The sequence below is a fragment of the Scyliorhinus canicula genome, chromosome 16, assembly GCF_902713615.1.
Source record: "Scyliorhinus canicula chromosome 16, sScyCan1.1, whole genome shotgun sequence".
NCBI classification, from domain to species: Eukaryota; Metazoa; Chordata; class Chondrichthyes; order Carcharhiniformes; family Scyliorhinidae; genus Scyliorhinus; species Scyliorhinus canicula.
The window spans coordinates 25,430,423-25,453,996 of record NC_052161.1 but is presented as its reverse complement, the minus strand read 5'-3'; the positions used below and the strand labels follow the sequence as shown (position 1 = coordinate 25,453,996).

At 44.8% G+C, this 23,574-nt stretch overlaps 1 protein-coding gene across 3 annotated transcripts in view; it reads right to left on the bottom strand.

The window, feature by feature from the left end:
• afap1l2 (actin filament associated protein 1-like 2) overlaps positions 1–7,775 on the bottom strand; it is a 251,042-nt gene extending 243,267 nt beyond the window's left edge. Inside the window, exon 1 of one of the 3 annotated variants that reach the window (XM_038822031.1) lies at positions 7,434–7,775. In XM_038822031.1, coding sequence (XP_038677959.1) covers positions 7,434–7,602 — 169 coding nt within the window. In that variant the 5' untranslated portion in view covers positions 7,603–7,775. Of the gene's footprint in view, positions 1–6,420; positions 6,509–7,433 lie in introns of those variants that run through there. The other 2 variants (XM_038822029.1, XM_038822030.1) reach the window with 2 other exon arrangements.
• Positions 7,776–23,574: the final 15,799 nt, after the last annotated feature.

The following is a 23,574-nucleotide window of genomic DNA, read 5'->3' as shown; positions in this document are numbered from 1 at the left end:
TCACAGAATTGTGACAGCGCAAAAGGAGGCCATTCGGTCCATCATGCCTGCATTCTCCGAATGAGCAATTCATTTAGTGCCATTCTCCCGACTTCTTGCCGGAATCCCGTATGTTCTTCCTGTTCAGATAACTTTTTTGAATACTTAAATTGAACCTGCCTACACCATGTTCTCAGGCAGTGCGTAATCACCCTGAGTGAAAAGGCTTTTCCTCATGTCACTTTTGCTTCTTTTGCAAATTATCTTAAATCTCTGCCCTCTCATTCTCCATCCTTTCATGAGTGGTAGCAATTTCTATTCTGTCCAAACCCCTCATAACTTTTAATCTGCCTATCAAATCTTCTCTTGGTCTTCTTTTCTTCAAGAATATCCTACACTTGATCTTAGCCTAAAGGCTGAGAAGCAATTTCTTCAAGAATATTAGTCCTAGATTCTCCAATTTATCTTCAAAAGTGAAGTTCCTCATCCCTGAAACCATTCCCGTGAATCATTTCTGCACTCTCTGCAATGTCTTCAGTTCATTCTGAAAATGTAGCACCCTGAACTGTATGCAATGCTCCAGCTGAGATTGAATTAGTGTCCTATGCTCTTACACTGTATGTCCCTATTAATAAAGCATAGGACACTATATACTTTGTTAGCCGCGCTCTCAACCTGTCCTCCCATCTTCCATGAGTGGGTGCACATATACACTGAGTTCCCTCTGCTCCTGCAACCCCTTTGGAGCTGTCGCATATATTTCATATTGTCTCTCCATGTTCTTCCTTCCAAATGAATCCCTTCACATTTCTTTGCATTTAGTTTAATGTTATTGTCACAGACCATGCTGATGTTATCTGTGAGTGCATCCCAACTTGGAACACTGGTCTGTGGGGTGTGCAGTTTTGTTTTTGGAAGGTGTGAATACCCCAGAGAGAATAAGTTCAGTCATTATGTATCAATTATTAAAGACTAATTATTAAATTAAAGACAAATACACATGAACAGGCCTATACTACGCCAAGGCAATTACACAAAGGAATTACTAAACACACAGTTTAAGTAGAACATATCCCTTGTTCGAAAATATATCTACAATCCCTGAACTCCTTTAGAGTTCCCCTGTTCCCCATACAACATCCAAATTAAATAAATTTATAAGTTAAAACCAGCTTATAGTTATCACACAATACAGGGATGATAATTAAGTCTAGGAAGCAAATTGTCCTGGTCCAGTGAAGATATTTTCAACTGCCTTTACGACTGTTTTCTGCACTGCCTTCGCTCTATGACTTAGAGACTGTTAGATGTAAAACTTAGCCTCCAGGCTGTTAGCTGGAAACGGGGCTTGTCTGCTTCTGAGGCTACTCAGTGTCGACTGAGGGTCCGGACAACTCTACCTTTGTTCTCCTGTGATTGGGCCTTCTGTGTATTTAGATGGCTACCACTCTCAAGTTCCTTAATTCTAGACATTAGCATGCCTGTACCTCATTGATCTTTCAATCACCTGAGTAAACTCTTTCTACTAATAGGGGATTTACACCTGATCCTATCTGCTAATCTCATTACTGGGAATGACGAATCTCACCCTGCCTTTTATAGGCTGGCTACTGCTGTTGCGAGGCAGATTTCTATCTGTTGCTGGGAATATTGTGTCCTATTATGCCTTGTTAAATTTGAGTTATGGCTCTGACCAGGTAAATCTGCGACACTGCCCATTCCACCAACTTGTCTATGTCCTTTTGAAATTCCAATCTATCCTTCTTACAGTTCACAGTGCTTCTCACTCAGTTTCATATCATCTACAAATATTGAAATTGTGCGTTGTACACCAAGGCCTCGATCACTAATATACATCAGGAAAAGCAAGGGTCCCAACACTGACCCCTCTGGGGATCTCCACTTCAAACATTCCTCCAGCATGGAAAATATCCATTAACCATAATACAGCTTTGTCTCACTGAGCCAATTTTCTATCCAATTGCTGCTTTCCCTTTCATTCCATCAGATATAATGGCACTCACAAGTCTGTTGTGCAGCAATGTATCAAATGCCCTATGGACGTCCATGTACACCTCATTCACTGCATTTCCCTTTTCAACCCTCTGTTATCTCTTCAAAAAACAAGTTAGCTAAAAACCGTTTTCTTTCAAGAAACCCATGCTGGCTTTCTTTAATTAACCCATATTTTCTACGTAACTCTAAATTTTGTTTCTAGACGTTTCCCCATGATTGAAGTTAAACAGACTAGCCTGTTGTTGCTGGACTTCCCTTTATACCCTTTTTTAAATAAGGGTGTAACATTTGCAATTCTCCAGTCTTCTGGAACCACCCTCGAATCTAAGGAATACCAGAAAATTATGCCCTCAGATGCATCACATCTGGTCCTGGTGACTTATCCACTTTAAGTACATACATCTAATCCAATATCTGCTCCGTATCAATTTTAAACCCTTCTAGTATCTGAAGGGTTAACCTGGGTTGCATCTTCCTTTGTAAAGACAGATCCAATGTAATAATTTCATACCAATCTATGTCCTCTGCCAACAGGCGTAAATCCAATGTTTTATCCCTTCCCCTTCTTTTTACAATAAATATGCCCATAGACGACTTTGGGATTCCCCTTATGCTAGCTGGCAGTTTCCTTTCACACTCCCACTTTGCTTCTTTTATTTACTTCTTCACCTTCCATCTGAACCTTCTATATTCAAGCTGTTGTCAGTTGTAATTCCCACCTAACATCTGTCATAAGCTGGCATTTTCTTCTTTATATTAATTTTTATCTCTGTTGTCATGCAGGGAGCTCTGACTTTCTTTGCCCTCATCTTTCCCTTTCTAGAGAATTTACCTTGACTTTATCTAAAGGTGTTTTATTTTGGATGGTAGACGATTGTTCAGCTGCCATTTTTCCGCCAACCTTTGACTCCAACTTATTCAGCCCCAATCTGTACTCACCCCATTTCCCAATTAATGATTCTTACTCCTCCTAAACTTATGGCAAAATGACCTCTCCCCTAAATGTTCTCCTATCAACACTCGATTGTTGAACTCTTGCCATTTTTCCAGCCCTTCTGCTCGCTGACCTCTGGTCACTTTTCTGACCCCGTTTTAGTGCTTTCTTCTTCTTTGATTTCCTGCATCTAAAGTAGGCGTGTCGGCCTGCTTTCCGTAGCTTGTTTCGTCCTGGAAAAGGTTGCTAATCTGAAGCCAGAGTGCTGCCACACGACATCACGCATGGTTGACTCCGAACCTCTCCCAATCTGTTGGAAGAATTTGCAAGTTGATAATCAACTTCTTTGGCCTTGTTATGAGTGTACCTTCCACTGCCATTAAGTCAGACTGGGAATCAAATCCAGAGTTACTGGCTTAGAGGCAGGGGCCCTTGCACCATAAGACTTCCTCACCTTAGGCTTTGGCCTTATGGTGTCCCTGTCTGCCCACAATTGGGCACTGAATTATGTAGGTTCGCCACCTGCCTCTAACAGGTGGGTAGTGATTTCCAGTCTCACCCCACCTCTGACAAAATCAGCCTGAGGCAGCAATTCTTCAGATAGCTGACCCAGAACAGCCATTTCATTACTTCCTCGCATCCCCACTTCTGCAGAACCAGGAAGATTCCACCAGTGTTTCACGTTGATGGCCTTTGACAAAACTCAGAAGCTGTTCAGTTAACTTACAAAAAGGGTTTAGAGTGAACACGGCATGTTAAAGGGCTCTGTTCATCCAAACCTACTGTCATGCCCAATACAGGCATGAAGATATTACCATTTGAAAACTATACTTGAAAAAGTGACCACAAATGTTGTTAAGATGGCTTCAGCGTACCATGTGACTTTTGGCATTTGAACTTACACAGTAGAATCTGAAGTCAATACCTGATTAAATATGAACCTGAGTGAAGGAACCTCACAGTCACCTGTGGAATTCACACGTCTCATTGTGGGAGGCATGGTAGCACGGTGGCTAGCACCATTGCTTCACAGCACCAGGGACTCGGGTTCGATTCCCGGCTTGGGTCACTGTCTGTGCAGAGTATGCACGTTCTCCCTGTGTCTGCGTGGGTTTCCTCTGGGTGCTCCGGTTTCCTCCCACAAGTCCAAAAGATGTGTTTGTTCGGTGAATTGGACCTTCTGAATTCTCCCTTACTGACCCGAACAGGCACCAGAATGTGGCGACCAGGGGCTTTTCACAGTAACTTCATGACAGTGTTAATGTATGCCTACTTATGACAATAAAGATTATTATTATATGTTTAAGGATGGACAAAAACCTGCAGACAATGGGGCTTGCAGTCAACTCATCCTCTTGCTTCACCGGGAACAAAAGAGACATTGAAACTCAATGACTGAAATGGATTTCCTTGATCTTTCACTGTATTGTGATGGCCACTCATCCAAACACAAAAATCCTATCTGTCTGAAAATCTTGTGCGAAAAGCCACAACACAGATGTTTATCGGACTAACACACAATCTTATTTGGAAAAGCACTTTGGAATTGTAACAGATCACGTGGTGAGACATGTTTAATGCCTGCTTTCAAAATAACAGCAACAGCTGTTCTGAGACATGGAGACCATCAGAAAACCGTCAACCCAGCTGCAGTCAAAAAAGCAGCCACGGTAACAAACAGCAATACCTTGAAGGTAGAAGGACTTTCCCTGACGTGTCTCAACATCAAGATCACCTGAGTACCAACCTCCTGGAAATTCAACTACTCTAAGCCTCACTGTTTACTGAGAAACCTTTTCTTACAAGGCCTTCACTTCAACTAAAGGAATCAACTCAACTAAGAAACTATTGCCTACCACAAAGAGAGACTGAGATGATTATACGTTATAATTGTATTGTTTTCCCCTTTACCTGTGTCTCGGCCTTGTGTGAGTGATAGTGCGTATGAGTCGTGAGGGAGACGAGTTTTTTTTAAACCTTTGGGCAGGTATGGGAGAATAAGTAACCTTCTCATTATTAAACTCAAAACTGCTTGCTGCTGAATTTCATTAAATTGAGACAACTACTCTGAAGATAAGAAAACAAGTTCCCCCCACCACAGAAAAACACTTTTATTGTGGACATACTGTCCATGGCACTACCTTATGGGAAGACCTGCAACTTTCAACTGAGCTAGGTGGGCCAGCAAAGCCATGAAACTATAACTGCTCTCCTGATTTACTGCCATTATGGTCAACAAGATAGTCCAACGGTACTACAGATCCTGAGGGCGCTGTTCACACTTCCATCATTTATTTTATCATTAAAATTCAAATGGATTGGACCTAATTTTTAAAAAAATATTTCTACTAATTGCCCTCCATGCCACTAAGTTACTTTTGTAGTTGCATTGTAAAGACTAATTCTAGGGCAGTAGTGGCGGAGTGGTTAGCACTGCAGCCTCACACGCCGAGGACCCAGGTTCAATCCCAGCCCCTGGTCATTATCCATGTGGAGTTTGCACGTTGTCCCCGTGGCCACATGGGTCCCACCCTGACAACCCAAACGAAATTCAGGGTAGGTGGATTGGCTATGCTAAATTGCCCCTTAATTGGAAAAAATAATTGGCAACTTTATATTTTAAAAAAAGTAAAGACCAATCCCCCAGCTGACAACACCAAATATATGTGGATTTTTAGTGAACAATATCAGCAGTGTTGTGGTGACACGATCTGCTAACCAGACTGATTGAGCCATAGCTATCACAGCACAGAACAGATGGCATTAAAATAGGCACAAGTCGATAAATCACATTTCTGCTGATCAGATGCTGAACATGTTTTCGCTTAAAGCTCTTATTTGCTTTCGTCAGAAGGAGTGGGATGGTTCATCCCCCAGAAATTCTCCGTGGATGTTGTCAGCGCTGCTCCTCGTTTGACCCGACAGCTGGCATGTTTAAGTGGCAAAGGAATTGACTCCTCTCTGGCCTCTCCTCAGATAACCTCGCCGAAGAATGGAAAACACTTAGCCCCGCAAACAATCCTCAACAGCAGAAGTGGCAGTAAAGGGATTTGAATCTCCCTACTGTGCACACGCTAACTAATCAATTGGGATCTGTAAAGTAGAATATCTCCACCCATGCCACTTGTATACAACAGATGAAATGTGGAATTGTATTTCCTAAAAGGGTCACCCCCCCCCCCCCCCCCCCCCCCAAAAAGGCATTATGTGAGAGCTTTCAAGGTTTAAGTAAATTCAATTTTCAGGAACAGAAAGTATACAACACGCCCAGGTAAGCGACCAGGTTGGCTCACTGGGGAATGTTTACTTTGCCATTCTCTGTTCGCAAGTGAGGCAGCCTTTAATTCTAATAGACAGACCCGTGTTCTCTCACATCCTTCCAGTCTACAAAAAAAACTAAAGACGCTCGCAAAATCAGTCGAGCAAAAAAAAGGATTTAAAAATCACTTTGATGGGATGTTCGTAAACAAAACGCGCAAAGGTTTCGTTACCTGAGACTGACGCCACCCAACCCAAACTTTCCTCACGCCAACCGTGACTGACCAAATCTCTCAGTGGCGACATCCTTTTGTTTACAAACTCTTCATGGTCGCTTGTAAAATAGAATGGGATTGAACTGCAATATTTACACTGGGGACTGTCAACCATTTATCTCCTGCCTTGATTGTTTTTTAAACAGTGAGAATTTGAGAGGACCCTTGTTGCTTTAAGATGTCTGCGTACACGTGTGGCATCAAGTGGCTCTCTGTTCGCCCCCCCCCCCCCCCCCCCCCATAGTCTCGGTAAGAGACAGCACGACCCGTAAACGAACCATCCATTATTAGATTGAAACATCCGAAGCCATTGAATTAGTATAGGGGACATCTCTGGAGCCGCCGTCGAGCAACATGTCACCAATCCGGGGCTAATTCGGCAGCACACATCTGGAGTCGGGTGTCTCAGCTTTTGCCCATTCTGAAGTTAAAGGGAGCAAGTTTGAGAGCTGTAAACGCCCAGGAGATCGTCCCAAACGCTCATGGTTAACGCAGGACCTTTTGCCCACCCACCCAGCGAGAGTTGGGCAGGCTGCAGCGCGGTGTTCAACTTTAAAATCGGAGCCTCAAGTAGCAGAGAGGTCTGCTTCCCCCTCGCCTGCAGTACAGTCTCTGGGACTATCCTGCCGGAGCAAGGAGTGTGTTTGCTTGTTGGGAGATTCTGCAAACGACAGGCTTCCGTCTAAAGAATGAGGACGCCAGGGGTCGATGACAACCGAGGGGCAAATTGCTACCTCGGAGATCTTTTCCCGGAAACCTAGAGCGGTGACTTGATTTGGGAGCGGTTATGTCAATTACAAGTTTGCTCCCCTCCACTGTCAGTGTCCATTTGAAATTGACGAAGGGGAGGAGAGGTGTTGGTGTGGGGGTGGGGGGTGAGAGATCCACAAAGACATGAGCAAAGAAGACTGGGAAAGTCAAGAGTAGTTTGGGGAGGTTGATGGGAGACCCCCCCAGTCCCACTCACTTACCTTTGCTCCTATCCATGTGTGAGATCTGCAAGCAGTCAGGCGCCCCTCGAAGTGTATTTGTTTTGCCCGAGCGTAGCAGTCCCAGATAATAACACGCATCCAGGTTCTTCACTCGCTGCTCCTGTCCCCGTCCTGTCCCAACGCTCGGACTTGAAGCAACTGCTTTCATTGGCGTGAACAAGCCTGCGTTGGAGCAGCCCCGCCCGGTGACGCTTGTTCCTTCGGCCTCACAGCTGGGAGGGAAATCGCAAGGAGCGGTCCGAGCAGGTTACAGAGCTCCAGACAGCAAAAGGGGGGCTCGACCAGTCGGGCTGACTGGATCACTTGCTGAGCACAGACCTGCCATTTCCTGCGCAGTTTATTTCTAATATAACGCTGGCAAAGCTGCAGCGAATTTTAAAAAAACAACATCTGATACAACCAAGCAATACAAACATCTACCCACCCACTCGTGCATTCGTTTAGAAATTGGGGTTTCTTCCAACATTTGAGCCTCTTCTTGACTGTCACAAGGCTTTCCCACGCATTTTTCTTCATGTTTCCACATTTGCTCTTTCGGTCGTGGCGGAGGAATGAGCGGAATTTTAAAACGACACGAATGTTGGAATTAGCCCACATATTTGTCATCAAAATAAACCAAGACCACAATTTTATTTTGGTTCCCAATTCAGTGTGATAAAGCGGATTGGATCAGTCCAATCCTGCTTTAATTTTTGAGGGGGCTTTTCCCAATTTTGGGAGGGATTAATTCCCCTCAATTTGCGCCCTTCCCCCCTCCCCTCCCACACCTATGCATTTAGTAATAAGTCTTAGAACACCAGGTTAAAGTCCAACAGGTTTGTTTCAAATCACTAGCTTTCGGAGCACTGCTCCTTCCTCAGGTGAATGAAGAACTGGGTTCCATAAACATATATATAGACAAAGTCAATGATGCAAGATGATACTTTGAATGTGAGTCTTTGTAGGTAATTAAGTCTTTACAGGTCCAGATGGAGCAACTGGAGAGAGGGGTCATATATATTGAGTGAACTTGGATGGGTTCTGATGGATTGCAACACTCACACAGTTTCTCTCCCCACAGATCCCCCCCCCCCCCCCAGCCCACTGAGAATTCTCATTATTTTCTGTTTTTATTTCCTATTTACAGTATTTACAGTGTTTTCGTTTTGTTGGCTGGGATGAGATATTCTACTTTCCATGTTAGAGCAATCGTGTGGGCAGTTCTCCATCAACATGGCTGGGGTATTTGATACTTTGAATGTAAGTCTTTGCAGGTAATTAAGTCTTTACAGGTCCAGATGGAGCAACTGGAGAGAGGGGTCATATATATTGAGTGAACTTGGATGGGTTCTGATGGATTGCAACACTCACACAGTTTCTCTCCCCACAGATGCCCCCCCGCTCCCCCCCCCTCCCCGACCTGCTGAGAATTCTCATTATTTTCTGTTTTTATTTCCTATTTCCAGTATCTACAGTGTTTTCGTTTTGTTGGCTGGGATGAGATATTCTACTTTCCATGTTAGAGCAATCGTGTGGGCAGTTCTACATCAACATGGCTGGGGTATTCTAATACACACTAATAATCTTCTTCAGTTTGATCTCATGCTCAGGAATGAAATGAAAAACAAAACACTTTCTTATGTCATGGCAAAATTGAATTTTGAAGCATCCTCAGCTATTCATGTTCTGCCGCAAGTACTCGTCAGGTCTGATCCCACATTGGCTGAATTCGCTAACTTTGGTTGGGACAGCGCTAATGGATTCATGTGGGAGAGAGGGTGGTTGACATTCTCCAGTGAACCCTGTTGCAAACAAGCATGAAGTGAGGCTTAGGCTCGACTTCACAGCCCTTGATAATCCAAATGATTTGCTGATGCTTATTGTCCAGGTGTCCATGTGAAGACTTGTCACTTTGGGAACAGTATGAGACGGTTTGAACACTTCTATTCTTTCGTGGGACCTGGGTATCACTGGCACAGCATGGTGGCACAGCGGTTAGCACTGCTCCCTCACAGTGCCAAGGACCCAGGTTTGCTTCCAGCCTTGGGTGACTGTGTGGAGTTTGCATGTTCTCCCCGTTTCTGGGTGGGTTTCCTCCGGGTGCTCCGGTTTCCTCCTACAGTCCAAAGATGTACAGGTTAGGTGGATTGACTATGATAAAGTGGTACTTGATGTCCAAAGTTGTGCAGTTTCAGTGGGGTTATGTGGTTATGGGGAGAGGGCCTATGTAGGGCTGGTGTAGACTCGATGGGCTGAATGGCCTCCTTCTGCACTGTCAGGATTTTATGGCAAAGCCAGCATTGATTGCCTATCCTAGTTGCTTGTGAGGTGATGGTGAGCTGCTGAGGCCTGTGTGGCATTGGCACTCCCTGCGTGGAGTTGACACACCCTCTGTGGAGTTGGCACATCCTGTGTGGCACTGGCACACCCTGTGTGGTATTGGCATTCCCTGTGGCACTGGCACACCCTGTGTGGTATTGGCATTCCCTGTGTGTCATTGACATTCCCTGTGTGTCATTGGCATTCTCTGGGTGGCATTGGCATTCTCTGTGTGGCACTGGCATTCCCTGTTTGGCATTGGCATTCCCTGTGTGTCATTGGCATTCTCTGTGTGGCATTGGCATTCCCTGTGGCACTGGCACACCCTGTGTGGCATTGACATTCACTGTGGCATTGGCATTCCCTGTGGCACTGGCACACCCTGTGTAGCAGTGGCATTCCCTGTGTGTCATTGGCATTCCCTGTATGGCATTGGCACTTCCTGTGTGTCATTGGCATTCCCGTGTGGCATTGGCATTCCCTGTGTGGTGTTGGCACACCCTGTGTGGCATTGGCATTCCCTGTGAGGCATTGGCATTCCCTGTGTGGCATTGGCACACCCTGTGTGTCATTGGCATTCCCTGTGTGGCATTGGCATTCCCTGTGTGGCATTGACATTCCCTATGTGGCATTGGCATTCCCTGTATGGCATTGGCATTCCCTGTGTGGCGTTGGCACACCCTGTGTGTCATTGGCATCCCTGTGTGGCATTGAAATTCCCTGTGTGGCATTGACATTCCCTGTGTGTCGTTGGCATTCCCTGTGTGGCATTGGCATTCCCTGGGTGGCATTGGCATTCCCTGTGTGGTGTTGGCACACCCTGTGTGCTGTGACAGTATAATTTTTCTCTTCAGGATATTGTTTGATGGGGGATGTCTAGAGTCAGGTATCCTGCCGAAGGGGCTGTTCTTCCTGTGGGAAACCATGGTTTCCATGAAGCAATTTGATTAGAGACTGCAGCTGACTTTACCTTATACTCAGCCGCACGTACTTTCCACCCTAAGCCATTCAATAGTATTTAAATAAAAGATAATATTTAGATCCTGCGGATGATGGAGATTGGAGATAAAAACAGAAAATGTTGGAAAAGCTCAGCTGGTCTGGCAGCATCTCCAGAGAAACAGAAATCACATTTTGAGTCCAATATGACTCCTGTTCAGAACTGCTAATATATAAAAGCAGGAATCATGGCTAATTTTGCCTCATCCGCCTCGATGGTTGTAGCTAATTGCCACACCCAAACGATTCTCCCATCCCAGGCTGACACTCCAGAGCAGCACAGAGGGAACACTGCATTGACAGAGGTGCATCTTTTGGATGCAGACATTAAACTGAGGCCCCATCTGCCGGCTCGAATGGATGTAAAAGATCTAATGTCACAATTTGAAAGAAGACCAGGGAATTGTTTCCCAGTGTTTTGACCAATATTCATCCCTCATTCAAACCCTGATTTTCTTGTTCATTATCACATTGCTATTTGTGGAAGTTTGCTGTCCTCATATTGGCTACATTTCAGAAAGTACTTCACTGGATGGAAAGCGCTTTCAGACATCCAGTGGTTGTGAAAAGCACTGTAGAAATACTTGCCTTTCTTTTTCTTTTTTTCTTTCAAAATCAATAAACTCTGCACAGCAATTAATCAAATCCCATATTGTCTCTTCGGTAAAGGTTTGTTCCAAACTGGATTGTCCCTTTACCGACCAAACTATCTATCAGCCCATCATTAACAAGACAATTGTATCGAGGCTTTAATATAGGGAAACATCCTTGAACCACATAGGGATATATTAGGGCAGGTGACCAATAACTTGGTCAGATTTAATGAGTGTCTCAAGGGAGGAGAGAGAGCTTAGAGATGAAGAGAAGGTTAGGGCAGGAATTCCAGAGCTTTCAGGCCTCCAAAAGCCCTCCATAACTTTTGGATGGATATGTGGTTTGAACACATGAAAGGTGCAGGTTAGGTGGATTAGAGCATAGAACATAGAACATTACAGCGCAGTACAGGCCCTTCGGCCCTCGATGTTGCGCCAACCTGTGAAACCACTCTAAAGCCCATCTACACTATTCCCTTATCGTCCATATGTCTATCCAATGACCATTTGAATGCGTTTAGCGTTGGCGAGTCCACTACTGTTGCAGGCAGGGCATTCCACGCCTTTACTACTCTCTGAGTAAAGAACCAACCTCTGACATCTGTCCTGTATCTATCTCCCCTCAAGTTAAAGCTACGTCATCACCATCCGAGGAAACAGGCTCTCACTGTCCACCCAAACTAATCCTCTGATCATCTTGTATGCCTCAATTAAGTCACCTCTTAACCTTCTTCTCTCTAACGAAAACAGCCTCAAGTCCCTCAGCTTTCCCTCATAAGATCTTCCCTCCATACCAGGCAACATTCTGGTAAATCTCCTCTGCACCCTTTCCAATGCTTCCACATCCTTCCTGTAATGCGGCGAGCAGAATTGCACGCAATACTCCAAATGCGGCCGCACCAGAGTTTTGTACAGCTGCAACATGACCTCATGGCCATGTTGCTCCCTAGTGTTCAAAAGTTGGATGGGGTTAAGGGGATATGGCGGGGAGTGGGCCTAGGTTACGGTGCTCTTTCGGCGGGTCGGTGCAGACTCGAAGGGCTGAATGGCCTCCTTCTGCACTGTAGGGATTCTATGATATGAACATTTCAGGGTTATGTAAGTTCTAAACAGTCTGGTTCAGCCTCAGAGAATGACAGGGTTGGAGCAGTTGGTTTGGAAATGGAGTTGTGGTAAGGACTGAAGATAATGGTTTTTGGTCTTCCCCATATTTAGTTTGACAAAATATCTTCTGTCCTAGTACTGAATGTCAGACGAGCAGTAGGGCGAATCAGAGTCAGTGGAGGGGCTGAAAGGTGGTGAGGTAGAGCTGGATGGTGTCAGCATACACTTGGTACGTGACATGACGTTGCTGATGGGCAGCATGTGGCTAAGAATTAGGAGAGAACCAAGGAGTGAACCTCATTGAATTAAATGAAAATTATTAATTGAATAATCCACATTAAGTGGGATCTGATTCAAGGTGTTTAATATTTATATTTAATAAATAAATGTTGTTAGTTTTACACAGGCCCAAGATATTATAATATAAATAATGTAACATTGAAAGTAATAATGTTTAAAAAAGGACTGCATGGCCTTACTTTATTCATGATATCATGATTTGGACTATCACCAACTAGTTTTGGTGTGCTTCATGGAATGGTTGTCCCTTGTTAACAAACACTTTCAGTTGCTATGGAGAGTAGTATGACTTTGTGCACAAAGTAACTTGGATGAACAACCGAAGTGTTTATTTCCCCTAGTTTACATGTGGCTTTCTAATGTACACCCACATCATTGTATAGATAATAGGTAATATGCAGAAACCTTCTTAACTGATTTAACTATTAAGTCTTTTTCAGAGACAAGTCATTTGCAGTAGTAATTAGTAACACCCAGATGTTTCAGTTAATTCAATAACACAGCCTTGAGTTGGTTAATGAAAGGATTAAACAGGCAACTTAAACAGCTAAGTACTTTTGGATGTGTTTCTTTGCCAACCTTTCTACTGAGAAACAAACAGACCCTTTCTGTTAAGATATTATCTGCCTGATCCCTGCAGAGTTACATGGATTTTCTTATCTCCTACTGAATATGAAGATCGAAACCTCTTTGAGATATATAGTCTTGCCTTTCAGAAGATAATCCATGACACTAAGGAATGTTCCTTGAACAATACACATAGTTCTGTAACACCTACACAGAGACATGCGAAGAGCTACCTGTGGTGTCTAATTGCATTGTGACAGTACTTAGCTCAATGATGCAGTATTTGAGTGATTTTGTTTCCCAAGGCACTTAATGCTGGTAATCAACATTATTGACGTAACTGGTTTATTTCAGGATTCCTCAAGCAAGGGGAGAGAATCTTTTAAAATTTCCCTACACACAGTTGTGCAAGACATTTTGATCGCAATATCTCTCTCCAAAGAACAAGGCACTGTGGCACAGTGGTTAGCACTGTTGCTTCACAGCGCCATGGATCTGGGATCGATTCCCGGCTTGGATCACTGTCTGTGCGGAGTCTGCACATTCTCACGTGTCGGCGTGGGTTTCCTCCGGGCACTCCGGTTTCCTCCCACAAATCACGAAAAAGGTGCTTGTTAGGTGAATTAGACATTTTGAATTTGCCCTCTGTGTACCCGGACAGGTGATGGAGTGTGGCCACTGGCCAATTTTCACAGTACCTCATTGCAGTATTAATGTAAGCCGCCTTGTGGCACTAATAAAGATTATAAAAAAAGAATCTGCACTTTAAGATAAATAAACTACAGGCAAACAATAATTATGTTGTAAATGGCTATTCGGGCATATTGAAGGGCACTTCTACCTGCTGAGATTCTGAAAGACCTGGAGTGAGCAGTGCTCTGGAATCCACCCTATTACCACACAGTGCAAATATTTAACTAGGCCAATGTATGTACGAGTGGTGACACAATTATGACTATATTTCCAGCTTCCCTGAGATTGGTGGAAAACTATTACAAGCTCCAAAACACAATTGGTGGCCTGAGAGCGCAGTCCACCAGTTAAATTGGCTTTTTGCTTCATTGACATCAGAATTAATATTGGGCTCAGCATGAGAAGGCTGACGTCACAAAGCAGCCCCCCAACACTGACAGTGGCATTCATACCTTCTCTGCATTTAGAAATGCTTCCAACATAGATATTGTTTAAATGCGCAGGTGCATCAGTATGTTTTTAAGTCTGTGTGATGGGGCTGAAATGTTGGTTTGGATTCTCCATCGGTGGAATATTCCGTTTGGCCGGCAGCGCACTTACGCCTGCGGATTGCCCGACGGCGTGGGAGCGGCCCACAATGGGAAACCCCACTGGCCGGCTGCCGGGACGGAAGATCCTGCTACTGGCGGGGGAGCACCGCACCAGAAACGGGTGTGGTGGGGCGGAGAATCCCGCCTGTTAGCTGTTTCAGTCTCCACAGATGCTGCCAGGCCTGTTGAGTTTATCCAGCATTTTCTGTTTTTATTGCATTGTAAGTTAGGTATGCAATGTCTGCCCTTATTCCAAGTAGGAAGCATATCCATAAAATATACACAAAATATTAAACACTTAACTGGCAGAGTGTGCATCATTGTATTTCAGTTGGCTTCAACCTGTGGTTTTTGCCTAGTAAAACCCCTGCCACACCGATTATTGTATTTATTGACTGGCTGGAGAGGAGTCTGCATTCTTGCACTGGCAACTATTTGCCCAACAATCACTTCAAGCTGGAGAGGGGAGTGGAGTGGGACAAGGGAATATACAAAACACTGGGGTATTTGCTTGTGTCTGACGCATTATTTAAAAGATAAATAAGCCGGCAGCATGTATATCAAGAACAAAGAAAATTGTCCAATTCACACAAGTTTAGTTTCGACTCCCATTAACCTGTTTTTTTTAAACATTCTGTTGGACCCTGGAGCCCAGTCCTGGAGTGATCTGTGTGTGTGTGTGTGTGGCGCTGTCTGTCCCGCCTCTGCACGATTGAGTGCTCTGTTTATCCGCGGTTGGGTGGGGAATGCTGACCTCGCCATTCTTACAGCCACCGAACTGGCTCTCCCCTCTCCTTTTCGCTGTCAGGATGAGGAAGGCAGTCAACCAGACTCTGCCTTTTGTAACTCGGCATCGAAATCCACCGCCTCTGGAAGGAAATGATCCACAGTGGGCAGCCCCATCTGGCGGCCGGTACATTAACAGCATCACAAAGGTGAAGGCAAGTCCACAACACCCCCAGAGCTGCCCTCAAACAGGAACAGGACACAGCATCCGCATCAGACGAGCACCAACAATCTCGTTTCACCACGAGGATGTCTGATTCAAAGATCCACTCAGTTGCTGGGATATTTCCTGCAAAATTGCTGGAGGGAATTCACTACAGTTGACATAAAGTCCAGCCTGTCCAATGGATACATTTACTGAGGCTGGTTGGAGGTGTTCATCACATGACTTGAGGAAACTTGCAGGTTCCTCAGGTTCCAATGATGCACTGGGGAATCAGTCCCCCGAGAAAGTTCCCACCTAAGGGTTTACGCGGCAATTGCCCAGATGTGCTAACTTCCTCTGGGCAATTGTGTTGTGCGGCGAACCATCCGACAAAGATATTTAAATCACTAACTAGGTATGGTTCAGCCAGTTTTACCCTGATAGTTACTCTGGAAGAGTCAGCAGGATTAAAAAAAACACTTCTAATTCCAGAGTAACAGGGGACCCACCATACTGCCCCGATACCCCCCCCCCCCGACCCAACACCTTACCCAGGCCTGACCTGAACCCCCCCCCCCCCCCCATCTCACCAGGTTTGACCTGACATTCCACCCCCTCTTTCCTCACCAGCCTGAGCGAACCCCCCCCCCCCCAACCTGGTTTAACCAACAGCCTCCCATCCCTGACACCACCCCAACCTGGTTTGACCCAACATCCCCCCCCCCCCAATCCCTGGCCTGACCTGACCCTCCTCCTGGTGCGACCCATTCCGGCCCCTCCTTCCGTGACTGACATCCCCTCCCCTGGACTGACACCCCCCCCCCCCCCCCCCGCCTTCCGGATTGATCTCCCCCTTCCCTGGCCCTTCCATTCTGATCCCCCCACCCCCACTTTCTCTGGTCTGACCTGACCCCTCTCCCGGTTCACCACCCCCCCCCCCTCTTCAGTCTGCTGGAGGTTGCCACTCTGAGGAAGTTACAGGCCATAAAGTGCACTTAGAGCCTTCCCTAATTCAGAATGTCCCAAACTGTTCAACAGCCAATGAAGAACACTTTCAGTGTCATCACTATATTGATGTAAGAATACAGTAGGAAAGTTTGAGTGTAATGATGACTAGATCACCTGCTTTGATGCTGCTGGCTGAGTGAATAGCCCCCTTCTCCTCCATCCATCCTTGTGATATATTATCTCAGGGTAGTTAGAAAGTATCAATAAATCCAATGACTTTATTGTTGATCAATGATCCTTTTTCTCCTGAATATTTTTCAAACTAATAAATACTGTTAAATACGTTTTAAAAATGTGAATGCCTTAATGATTCCACCTCTGGGTTGCCTGCAGCAATATTACAGGGATTGACCTTTAATTCACGTGGGCACGAGGAGAACCCTAGAGGGTTGCCAGCAGCTGGGACATTGTGTAGGGAAAGGGAGTGGATTTTTCACCCATTTACCCTGCACTACTTCAAGGGGTGTGCCAAGGAGTTCCCCAGACCAACCTATGAAAAACTACCTGATACAACCACCAAATAAGTTCTCGAGAAAGCAAGCTCTAAATATGATTCAGAGCCATCTAGAAGCTCAGAAATGTTTCAGGGATAATCTGAAAGATAGTTCAGTAGTTTCTCTGGAAGCTAAAATGTCATTTGGCAATCTTTCTGTTGGGTGCTTGCCAGGTCATCGTGGCTCCATCGCAGCGTCCATCAAGACAGTCGCCATGGATCCACCTACCCCAACCATGTTAATGATCCAGTCCCAGCAATTTGGAGAGGGGTTGGCACTGCGCTGAGTTGGACAGCTTGGGTTTCACTTGCATCACATGGATTGTGACAGTACTTAGCTCAATGATGCATCATTTGGGTGATTTTTTTCCCCAAGGCACTTAGGTCTGTTGGTAATCAACAGTATTAACGTGAGTGGTTTATTTAAGAATTCCTCAGCGAGAGAATCTTTCAAAATTTCCCAACACACAGTTGCGGAAGACATTTTGATTGCAGTATCTCTCTTCTAAGAAGGGCACGGCACTGCCGCACAGTGGTTAGCACTGCTGCCTCACAGCACCAGGGATGCGGGTTTGATTCCGATCTCGGGTGACTGTGTGGAGATTGCATGTTCTCCCCGGGTCTGCGTGAGTTTCCTCCGGGTGCCCCAGTTTCCTCCTCCAAAGATGTGCAGTTTAGGTGGATTGGCCAGGCTAAATTGCCTCTTGGTGTCCAATGATTAGATGGGATTACAGGATTGCAGGTTTAGAGCAGGGGAATTGGCCCAGTAGGTTGCTCTTTCGCAGATTGATAGGCTGAGTGGCCTCCTTCTGGGCTGGTTTAGCACAGTGGGCTAAACAACTGGCTTTTAAAGCAGACCAAGGCAGGCCAGCAGCGCGGGTTCAATTCGCGTACCAGCCTCCCCGAACAGGCGCCGGAATGTGGCGACTAGGGGCTTTTCACAGTAACTTCATTTGAAGCCTACTTGTGACAATAAGTGATTTTCATTTTATTTCATTTCTGCACAGGATGGACTCTATGGCTCTGACAATTAGAATTTTTAAGGCTGAGATTGATAAATTTATTGAATTAAGTGTATCAGGGATATGGAGAAACTCCAGGTGATTTGAACTGTGCAACGATTAATTATAATACAACAGAATGACAAATCAAATTTAAGAACCTAAGAACATTAGATCTAGGAGCAGGAGTAGACCATCTGGCCCCATGAGTTCAGTTCACGACTGTGCTACCATGCCGCCCCAAGAACAAATGATCACCTTTTCATGAATTATATCAAATATTATTAAATTGTATTTTACATTTTGATTCTGCGGTTTGTTAATTGCAGTTTAATTGTGTTTAATTGCATGCAGGTGGTGGCTATCGACTGGGAATTCATCTGTGCCCCCTATAAATAAACAAATTAAAACTCTGGAGCAGAATTCTCTGAAAATGGGGATAATGGCAAGAAAACGGAAAAGTCCAGAGTGATTCCCCGTTTTGAATGGGGCTTGCAGGGCCCCGGAGTGCTCCACGTAGTTCCGGCTGCCGATACAGGGTCCTGCACTTCAGGGTCCGTGCAACATGGCGGACCCACACTGCAAGCTGGCCCCAACAGTATAGGCCCCCCCCCCCCCCCCAGATCGTGTGCCCTGATCAGAACCCTGGTTGTCCTGGAGGCCCATCCCTAAGACGGATACCCCCCGCCCCCCCACCTTGGCGGTCACGGACTGGGCCCACAGCCGCCACTCTGAGCTCCCACTGGGTGGAACCATGAAGGAACCACGCCGGCGGGAACCTGGCCAGCTGCCGGTGGAGAATCACCGTGAGGGCCTTTTTCAATGGCTCCCGACCGGCACTGTGTTGACTGCGCATGTGCAACTGGTGGTCATTCTCTGGTCCACGGGAAGGCGTCAGACCCGATCGCGGGTCTAATGCCGTATTCTCTGCCCCCGCGCCAGGCACGATTTCGGTGTAGAGGCTCGGAGAATCCCACCCAGGGTGATTGGGACTAAGGTGTAAATTATTGTAATGATTCCACTGGAACCTCTGAACAATTGCCTACAAGACGTTTTTTGTGATTATAAAGTTAAGAGTACCCAATTAGTTTTTGTCCAATTCAGGGGCAATTTAGCATGGCCAATCCACCTAACCTACACATCTTTGGGTTGTCGGGGTGAAACCCACGCAGACATGGGGAGAAGGTGCAAACTCCACACAAACAGTGACCCAGGGCTGAGATTCGAACCGGGTCCTCAGCGCCATAGGCTTCAGTGGTAACCCCATTGCCTACAAGACAGATTTGCCTCTGTGCACCCATCTCATCACGGAAGTAATCTCTGTTGGAAAAGTGGATTCCCCAGCATCAGTTTCAGCCTGAAGAAATACATAATTGGACCTCTGATTCTGGACTCACGTGAAACAATAACTCTTATTTTCTCTGTGGTATTTGCCCTGCACCTGTTTACTTTTTCATCGCTCTTTTACTGTATGAATGAAAAGGAATGGGGGGGGGGGGGGGGGGGGGGGATGCTGTGAATCTTCTTTCCACATTTTGAGTGTGTGCAAAATAATCTAACCCTCTAAGTTTAACCTATCTCGAGTCTGTTGTGGGGTTATTAGTTAGAAAACTGGATCACACCAAAACCGAGAATTTTGGAAATACACCACCATTTATAAAAGAGGGAAGTCAAAATTAAAAACACCTTTCTGTTTATGGATGGGTGGTGAAACGATAAGTCAGGGTTAAATGAATCCCTCTCCCGACCGTAACACAAGATTTATAAATCCTGTTTGGGGAGTCATAGCATTCATATCAATGAAGCCTGGAATATTCAATCCTATTTCCAGTCAGTCAACCCCTCTCTCATTTCGTTATGAGAAAATATCCAAAAAGCTTAAAGGTTTCTAAATGTAGAAAAACTCATAACATTTAAGAATAAAGCACAAAACATTCTTTATTTACTTGGGCTGAATACATTCGTAACACAGATTATAGTGGTGTAGAAGGGCAATATGTAAATACTCCTTGCAATACAATGATATAGATCAAAGAAAACTGGCATTGCTTGTGAGAAAAGAACCCAAAACAGCGGCAGTGCGACTTCCCAACTTGTGCAAATATGGAAAACGAGAAATAAACAACGAACTACAGCTGAAACTACTTTAAAATCATAAAGTTGACAAGTTTTGAGGCAATGTAATTTATACTGCCCTTCATTAGATGCAGTGCAATGTATCAAATTATATGAATCAAGAAGAGGATCAGCCTGTTCTTTTGTCTATAGTACGGTCAAACTAGGTTAATTTTCAATATTATGAGACAATGTTCTGCTGTGTCCAATTGTTAACAACTTACATTTGTAAAGAACCCACACTTAAAAGAGATCTCTGCGCACTTTCCAAGGAGAGGTGAACATTAAACAGGAAGCAGAGGAGAAGGAGGAGAATGAGGAGAAAGGAAAGAGACCAAAGGCATTGTTGAAGAGAAAGATCTTTTTGGGAGGCCTTTTACTGTAGGAAATAGACAAAGTCACTTCAGAGGTGAATTTCATAACAACATAAAGGTTGGAAGATCACTCACTAATGGTGGAGTGGAGGAGGCTGAGTACAGCAGTCAGAATCAGGCAAGTGGATGGTGTGAGTTGCAATATATGGCTGGAGAAGGTTATTCAAACAGAGAGTGAAATGGCCAAATTATTTGAAAATGAAGATGAAGATTTTTTTAAAATTTTAGATTACCCAATTATTTTTTCTATTAAGGGGCAATTTAGTGTGGCCAATCCACCTACTCTGCACATTTTTGGGTTGTGGGGGCGAAACCCACGCAGACACGGGGAGAATGTGCAAACTCCACACGAACAGTGACCCAGAGCCGGGATCGAACCTGGGACCTCAGCGCCGTGAGGCGGTTGTGCTAACCACTAGGCCACCGTGCTGGCCTCACTGGGGCTGGTTTAGCTCACTAAGCTAAATTGCTGGCTTTTAAAGCAGACCAAGGCAGGCCAGCAGCACGGTTCGATTCCCGTACCAGCCTCCCAGAACAGGCGCCGGAATGTGGCGACTAGGGGCTTTTCACAGTAACTTCATTGAAGCCTACTCATGACAATAAGCGATTTTCATTTTCATTCATTTCAGATGAAGATCTTTAAGTGAATTCCCTGGGGAACCACTAGAACTGAGAATGGATTAGACAATGATTATGCACGTTTTTCCTTCAGAATGAGAGGACTTTGTATTTATGTTACAATAGCTGAAATGTGTGAAGGGCAAAGGTTAGAAATTAAAGTTGCCATAGCCCCAGACGACCATAGGCTGCTTTCCCCTTTGAGGGGGAGAGCTGACGGGTGGTGATTTCTCCTGAGGATCATCACACCTCAGGCCAGGGGCAAGGGTGAGGAGTCGGGACCTTCATGAACTCAGCCAGTATGGGAATTGAACCCATGCTGTTGGCCTCACTCTGCATCACAAACCAACTGTCCAGACAACTGAGCTAAGCCAGCCCCCATGAAGGGCAAAATCTGGCAAATTGGGGAAGAAAGTACTAGAATAATCAATCCAAAAGAGACAAGACCAAGGATAAGATTTTTTTTTGGCAGTGGAGAGATTGAGGGTTTAAGCAGGCATACTCAAGCTAGCAGTCATGGCAACAGATGGGATATGTGACAGAGAGGTGCCCCCAGGGTCAGACTAAGACTGCAAACCATCTTGAGAAAACAGTTAGCAAAGTTGATGAAATTCACATTAGAGGCACAAACGAGAGTCTAAGTGAGGCAGATTCAATTTGGAGCCGTATATTTAAACCTATGCAGAACATCATGACTGGAGAGACGTTCAGACAGATAACAGGAATCTTGGAATTAGGGTTGCTGAAGAAGAATGGTTAGGTGTTCTTGTTACATATTGACAACTCGTTCTGGTTAGAAACTGCAAAGTATGGGGGGGGGTCTTATTTCAGAGGAGGTTGAAAGAAGTGAGGGATGAACATTTAGTGAGATGGAGAAAGGTGAACAGGTAGCCTTGATTTTGGAAACACAGAGGTCCATAAATTTATTGGATTAATTACCAAAGGTGCGAGTGGAGAGTGAGGGAATTGAAGTCAGAGGAGACTTATGCTGGAGGTGTGACGTTTGGCTTGTTCTTGCATTCTAAGATCACCCTGCAGTAATAAGGAGATTTAAGCACAACAGAGGAAATTATGCGATTGTTTGAGATGGTCATATCAACCTTAAAATATACACATTCTGGCCCATGGACTTGTATCCATGGAATTGACTGACATAGGTGATAGTAGTGGGGCGTAGGGTGTTAGAGGTTGAGACAAGTTACATGGAAATTTGACATTAAGTATTAATGACATTAAGGGCAGCACGGTAGCATGGTGGTTAGCATAAATGCTTCATAGCTCCAGGGTCCCAGGTTCAATTCCCGGCTGGGTCACTGTCTGTGCGGAGTCTGCATGTCCTCCCCGTGTGTGCGTGGGTTTCCTCCGGGTGCTCCGGTTTCCTCCCACAAATCAAAGATGTGCGGGTTAGGTGGATTGGCCATGCTAAATTGCCCGTAGTGTCCTAAAAAGTAAGGTTGGGGGGGGGGTTGTTGGGTTACGGGTATAGGGTGGATACGTGGGTTTGAGTAGGGTGATCATGGCTCGGCACAACATCGAGGGCCGAAGGGCCTGTTCTGTGCTGTACTGTTCTATGTCAGTGAAAGTGGTGGGTCAATGGAAAGGGAGTTGGGACCTAGAGATAGCTTGGTTATAGGAGTTAGAAGTTCTTTTGTAGAAGGTAGAAAGAAAAGAAGTCACGGGGAGAAGCAGGAAGATGCATAGAAAATAGATGAAGAAGCGATCAGAGAAATCTCAGTTGGCCTTCCACATGCTGATACTTTATGAGCTACAGTACTAATCACAAGAGTGTGGACATGCTTCATGGTACATATGTGGAGCGTAAAATTGAATGAGTAAGTAGACAGACAGGATGAGGTTAGCTACAAATAAAGTTCCCAAAGATGATTTGTGCAGTTACAGACTGTAAACTACAGGTTACCCAATCCTGGGCCCTTTCTAGAATTGCATTCCAGATTACAACAACCACAAATTGGCAACTCCAGCCTCAACTAACAAAAAAAAAGAACTTTTTCCAAAATTCCAGTACAGACTATAATTGGTTCAGGCTGATTTCATCAAAGACAGGAGCTAAAAAATAATCCTATAGGTAGACCGAGTATTTGAAAGTGATTTGCAATTGAATTTAGTTTAATTGAAACAATTAATTTTTGTATTTGCAAACAAATATAGGTAAGAGAACAGTTACTATAGTACAGTATTGTGACTGTACTTGACATCTGTAACATTATTTCTCACATCATATATACCAATGCTACAAGGCTACTGCTTTGTAACAGGGATAATGATGGCAATTATTGTATCTCTTTGCACAAAACTCTATACAGCTTAAGCTAAAATTTCAGGGTGGTATCTCAACATTCTCACTGCTCATCAGAGAGTTATTTTAATACTACAACAGTAATTCTAATAATCCGAAATCATTTTTTGCACTTAATA